The 6,684-nt window shown below is 36.9% G+C and overlaps 1 protein-coding gene across 1 annotated transcript in view; it reads right to left on the reverse strand.

Annotated features, from left to right (window-relative positions):
- Window positions 1-6,684, reverse strand: part of SCAF8 (SR-related CTD associated factor 8) — a 68,914-nt gene that overhangs the window by 47,266 nt on the left and 14,964 nt on the right. The window contains exon 3 of the mRNA XM_019644161.1: window positions 1,347-1,391. Coding sequence (XP_019499706.1) covers window positions 1,347-1,391 — 45 coding nt within the window. The remainder of the gene's footprint in view (window positions 1-1,346; window positions 1,392-6,684) is intronic.

Below are 6,684 nucleotides of genomic sequence, written 5' to 3' on the forward strand. Positions count from 1 at the left end.
AAAAAAAAAAAAGTGCCCTTGCTCCAAATCAAATCAGTCAAAAAACATTTATCTATAAATTCATATTTATCCTTTAAATCATGACTACTCAAATTGTGGTTTCTGAACTAAAAGCAAAGGCATCATCTAGGAACAGTTAGAAAGTCGAACTCTCGGCCCCGCCCACAAGTGATTCAGAATCTGCATTTTAACAAGAATCCTAGGTAATTCCTCTGCACAAAAATGTTTAAACAGCACTATTCTTGATATTCAAACCTTTTTAAAAAGGCTTTTAAAAGCCTTAGAACAGTGAAATTTTCCAACCACCAACATTTTTATTTTATACTTTGGTTTACCTAAAATACACAGCATACTTGTTATTTTACCCCATGTCTTAGCCTTAATTCATTAGTTGTCCGTCTCAAAATATGTTTCACTAATACTTTAAGTATTGAGAAAATAAGACTTGACAAGGAAAAAAGGAATCACATAAACTCACTGACTGGCTCAAGGTCACCTAGCTAGTTAGTGACAGGACTGTCACTACTGAGCCACGCACCCTTCTCCCATCGCAATCTCGCTGCATCCTTAATGCCGTGTTAACTCCCGAGTCTCAAAATGGGTTCTGCTTCCACTTAGGCACATGAACATGGGCAGAGAAAAAAACCTAAATTCAACTACAACACAGGTTTTCTATAGTTATCATTTTGTAAGTTTTAAGTCTATGTACTCTTGCCCAAAACTGTGGCACCAATAGGGCACAGATCTCAAAGAGGAGAGCAAAGAACTGTAAAAGCTAGTCGCCAAGCCCAGATGACAAAAAGCATTGCTAACTGTGCACAAGACAGCTGCTTTCAACCTCATCTCCCTCTGCTTCCCCTGGAAAATGACACTTCAGGTTTAAATAATGTGTCGAGATGTATAAAGCCTTAATGGATGAGACAAAATGCATCGGCAGAGGAGAAGTAGCTGGCAGCAATATTCTCCCCACACCTTATCTAAAAGGAGAGCTGCTCTCTAGGCATTCAGCTCGATGTGACAAACGAGAATTTCTTTAAAAGCTATAAAAGGCAATGAATTTATCATTTCATTAAAAAAACAGTCATATTGACACCATTTTTTCCAAGGGTCAGAGGCTAGTGGTAGCAATGCAAATTAACAAAAACATCTACATGACAACTATTGTTTTTAAAATTATCCAAAGGGCACTTTCATTTTACTTAATTAGAAAATAAAATAAATAGAATCACTTTGAACAGTCCATCAAAACAATTTAAACTTGGATATTTGATTTAAAGAGAAGAGCACAGGGTATTAATCTATAATTACAGTACATTTAGTGTAGGTATAGCAAATTATATACTTACTTTCTGAATGAATTTCTCAACACTCTGTACCACATGTTTATAGAACTGAAAGAAAAAAAATGAAGTATGATTTTAAAATCTATTTGATTAGGATTTTCTTGCTGAACACAGGATTTCGTTTAATATAGTTTCAAAGGTCTATCCAAACAATGAATTTTAACCATGAATTTTGAGACAATCACTCATGTCACTCACTTTCATAAGCAACTAGCTAAGATATCTAATTAGTAAAAGGATCCTGAAAGTAGGTATAAGGTCTGTGCATCCAAAATGTGTTACATCAACACAGATACAGAAGAATTCTATCTGAATCTTTATGAAAGCATATTTTCACAAATACTTATGTTGATGGCAAAATACTTGTGATAAACACACTGGCAGAGGTACATTCTTACATTCATGGAAGGAAACAATTTCCCATTAGTATCATTTTTTCAGCTAAATTAGGGTAGTACTAGAAAAATCAAATAACTATCAACAAATAGCATTAGTGAATGTATGCAAGGGAGTTGTTTTCAACTTCATTATCTCTGGCTTCTCCCGGAAAATGGAGCTGCAAGTATATATAATTAAATATAGAGATATATATGGTTCTAATGGATCCACCAAAATGAATCAGCAGAAGTGAAGTGAGCACACAGATTAAAAATTAGTGATGGGCTACTATCAATTATGAGAAACCTTAGATTTCAGTTTCATAACCAACATTATGAATAAACCTGAAAGTGAAAAAAAAATAGAAGTTACAAGTTAAACAAAAAGTATCTAGAATTTGTGCTTAATAAATTTTAAAATGTCAATGGCAATTGCATAATGAGCATGTTTCTGTTTAAAGTACAAACTTGAATTGCGCTTCTATTTATACTTCTGATCTCACAAATTATGCTTTTATGAGCTATCCCCTCAGGCTGAAGAGACAAGAACATTCAGGTCAACTGCTTCATAAAATTCAATATTTATAAAGTCAAAAATAAAGCAAAACCGCATTACTCATCATTAACAAATCAAAATCTACAATAAGTTTAAGCTTGACTGAAATTTCCTTACTAGAAACTAAGTTTACTCAACAGTTTAAGTTACTTAAGTAAAAACGCTAAAGCAACTAACTTAAAAAGTTATTAGGCATTTTATACATAAGTACCTATAAACACTTAAAATCAATATACAAAATATTACTCGGTGTGATATTTATTAAGTAATAATTTTCTGAAAAACATCTTGGCAGTGCTTCTTGCTTCTAGTTACTTTATGTACTATATTTAACAGTAAAAATGCTTACAAAACTTTAATTTGAAGTTTATTAATTTACACAGGCCTTCTTTCACAAGTTATCCATGAGGTTTTGTTGACAGTGTTTAATGCTAACAAGCACTCATGAAAATAATAATTCTCTAAATGTTCATAAAAACAAAAAAACAAAAAAAATACAACTTACCACAACATGAAACACAGTATTACTTAAATTTGATTTAAAAGGCAGTTCAAATTTCAATTTCTATACTAAGTGCAGTTTTAAAATAATACAGTACTGCAAAACAGTTGGTCTAAACTCTTCAAAAACATCAATGACAAGAAAAAACAGAACAAAAAGGCTAGGTGACAGGACAAATAAATATAATGTGCGACCCTGGCTGCACCCTGAAAGAGCAGGGGTGCAGGAAACAGCTACTAAAGTCAATATTGAGACAACAGGTAGATATAATGTGGACTGTATATTAAATACAAGTATTATATCAAAGTGAAATTTCTTGCATGGGATCATTGTATTGTGATTACTTAGGAAATGTCTTTGTTCTTAAGAGATTCAAATTCAAATATTTAGAGATTAAGTGCTATTACAAATGATATATGAAACTCAAATGATTCAGCCCGAAAAAGTGTGTGTGTGTGTGTGTTTAGAAATAAATCTAATGTAGGAAAATGTTCACAACTGGAAAACCTAAGGGAAGACTGTATTAATATTTTACATCTGTTTGAATACTTTTCAAAATAAAATTATTTAAAACAGCAATAATAAAATAAAATAGTAAAGTATATCATAACGTTTAGACTCTTGATTGAGATGAACCTGGATGCAAATCTAGCTTTTATTTATTCTTAGTACTGCAAATTACTTAATTTCTCTTCCAACATCTGAAAAATGGAAACAATGTTAACACCTATGCCCTGATGGAGTCTTCTAATTAAAAAGTATTCTGGGGCTGGCCAAGTGGCGCATTGGTTAAGAGCTGGCTTGGGACACCAGTCAGCCCCAGTTCGGATCCCACATGAGGGCCAGTGACACTGCACCCTCTACAGCTAAGATGCTGCTGAACAACAGCTCAACCTGGAGCTGAGCTGCTGTGAGTCGCCGGCGACGGCATAGGCTGCAGCCCCTGCTACAGTGGGCTGCCATAAGCTACCGNTGCAGCCCCTGCTGCAGTGGGCTGCCATTAACTACCATGAGTGGCCAGCAGCTGGCGAGAGCGGCCGTCCAATGGCCGGCGAGCAATTGCCTCATCCGGGAAGAGCGCAATGACCATACCAACATGGGCCAGTGAAGTGACGTCTCCACAACTAGACTGAAGAACAAAAGGACAGCAACTTGTCTGTTCCCCTTCCCCGATTCCCGAATGCTGTTCCCTCCCCCAATTCCCCAATAAAGTCTTTAAAAAAATCAAAACAAAAAAAAAAAACTAAAAACCTTTGTTCTGCTAAAGACCTTGTGTTAAAGAGAATGAATAGACAGTTCAAATAAACTCATTAAAGTTCTCTAAAAAAAGAGGAAATGAAAAGACAAGCTACCAACTGGGAAAAAATATTTGTAGACCATAATATATATCTGACACAGGACTTACATCTAGAATACATGAAGAACTCTCAAAACTCAACTGTAAAAAAAACAAACTATCCAGTTAGAAAATGGGCAAAAGACATGAAAAAAAATTCACTGAAAATGGCAAATAAGCAAGTGAAAACATATTCAACATCACCAGCCATTAGGGAAATGCAAATTAAAACCACAATGAGGTATCACTACCCATCTATCAGAATAGCTAACATAAAAAACACCAAATGGTGGCAAGAATATAGAAACTGGATCACACACTGCTGGTGGGGATGTATACAGCCAATCTGGAAAAGAGTTTGGCAAGTTCTTATAAAACAAAATGTGCACTTCCTATCCCAGAGACATGAAAACTTACTTTCATCTAAAAATCCGTACATGAACATTCCCAGCAGCTTTATTCATAACAACCCCCCAAATGGAAACAATTCCAATGAATGGACGAATGGTTACACCAACTGCAGTACATCCACACCATGGAGGACTGCTCAGCCAACAGAAAGGAACTATTGCTACACATGCACAATTCAGATGGATCTCAAGGAATTTACTGAGCAAGGCAAGCCCATTTCAAAAGGCTACATTTATATACATCCTGGAAATGGCAAAATTATGGAGCTAGAGCATACAGCTTAGTGACTGCCAGGTGTTAGGGATGGTGGGAAGGCGAGTTGAGGGCAGCAATACAAACAGGGAAATGTGATGGATCCTGTGGTGATGGCACTGCTCTGTATCACGACTCTGGTGGCCATTATATGAATCAAAATGTGATTAAACTGCATAGAACTAAATACAGATAGTGCATGTAAAACTGGTGAAAATCTGAATAAGGTTACTGGATTGTGTCACTGTCCGAGCTGAAACTTGACTGCGGTTATAAAAGATGTGATCACTGGGGGAAGAGTATACGAGATCTCTCTATACTACTATTGGGTTGTTGGACAAGTCATGACGCATTTTTGCACGAAAAACAGAAAAAATACGTCATGACTTTTCTGACAACCCAATATAATCTATTGATTAAATTACATGCGAATTTACAATTACCTCAAAATGTATATTAAAAATATACATTTAGAACTTAATTTACCATTACATTAACCCCCTGCTAATTCAAACAGGGTCAGAGGGCAAAGTATTTCAATTTTCCCCCAGACACTGACTAGGGAATGTCATGCCTCTTTGGTGTTCGGTATAAGGTCAACTTTAAGACAAAAGGAAGGGGGAGTGTGGGCTGTGCCCAACTCTACAAGTGTGGAACAGTGAACCGACTGTACACCTCACCTCGTTCACTGTGGCATAACAACTGTTCCTGAACCCCTTAACTGCAAAAGATACCAAAACCATTCCAGGTGCCATTTCAAATGTCTTTCAGGCTGCTGGCAAACTCGGTAACGCTCAGAAACTTAGCATAATGACTAAAGAATGTGGAGGTTTGGACAAAACTGAAGCGCTACTAAAGCATGAAAGTAAGTCTGTGTACAAAGCTTCATTAAACTTGATTGAGAAGTATCTCTCTGCAGAGCAAGATGAAGATCAAACCACTGGGCCAGCAACCACCTCTGAAGGCTGGACTTGTAAGTTCGGGATGGTGCTCCTGGGACCTTTAACATTTAGATTGCACAGCTGAGGCACACACTTGTGTGTCATGTACTACACTGGGTATACGTTTGTCTTACTGTTTCTCTACTAAGAACTTTTTAAATGTGGTTGTAATTATAGCACTTTTTACAAAGGTATACTTGAACATTTTTATTTTTTAATACACATTTTTAGCTAACTGTAGATTCATGTGTAATTTAATCACTAGTAGATTACAGTAGTACAGAGAGATCTCATATACTCTTCACCCAGTTCCCCCCAGTGGTCACATCTTTTATAACTGCAGTCAAGTATTAACTCAGACAGTGACACAATCCACTAACTTGAAGTTTTAATTGTATATACTGTACAAAGTTTCTCTCTCAATAGTTTCTTATTTCTGTGTGGAATTTCATATCTTGCAGTGTCCTATAAATAAAGACTAAGTTCCACCCCTTTTCTTCACTTCAGAAAAAACATTTTCCCCCCAACACTGACTTGCTTCTTCAGACTGACTCTACAATTATCTCACAATAAAGATAACTATACTCACCCAAGGTCTTCCTAAGATTCTGAAATACCTTATTAAAAGCGCCCTTGGGACCGGCCAAGTGGCTCAGTTGGTTAAGAGTGCGAGCTTTGAGCAACAGGGTCACCGGTTCAATTCCCACATGGGCCAGTGAGCTCCATCTGAGCTGAGCTGATGCTGAGCTGCCAACAGGTGGCAGGATGGCTCACATGGTGAGAGCACATGCTCCTAACAAGGTTGCTGGTTCGACTTGAACACAGCACCTTGAGCTGAGCGGCCGCGAGCTGCCAACGTGTGGCCAGATGACAACTGGACTTGGAGCTGAGCTAGCTGCGCCCTCCACAACTAAGACTGAAGGACAACAACTTGGCTGTTCCCCTCCCCCAATTAAAAAAAAAAAA

The sequence above is a fragment of the Hipposideros armiger genome, unplaced genomic scaffold (assembly GCF_001890085.2).
Source record: "Hipposideros armiger isolate ML-2016 unplaced genomic scaffold, ASM189008v1 scaffold_86, whole genome shotgun sequence".
Taxonomy (NCBI): Eukaryota; Metazoa; Chordata; class Mammalia; order Chiroptera; family Hipposideridae; genus Hipposideros; species Hipposideros armiger.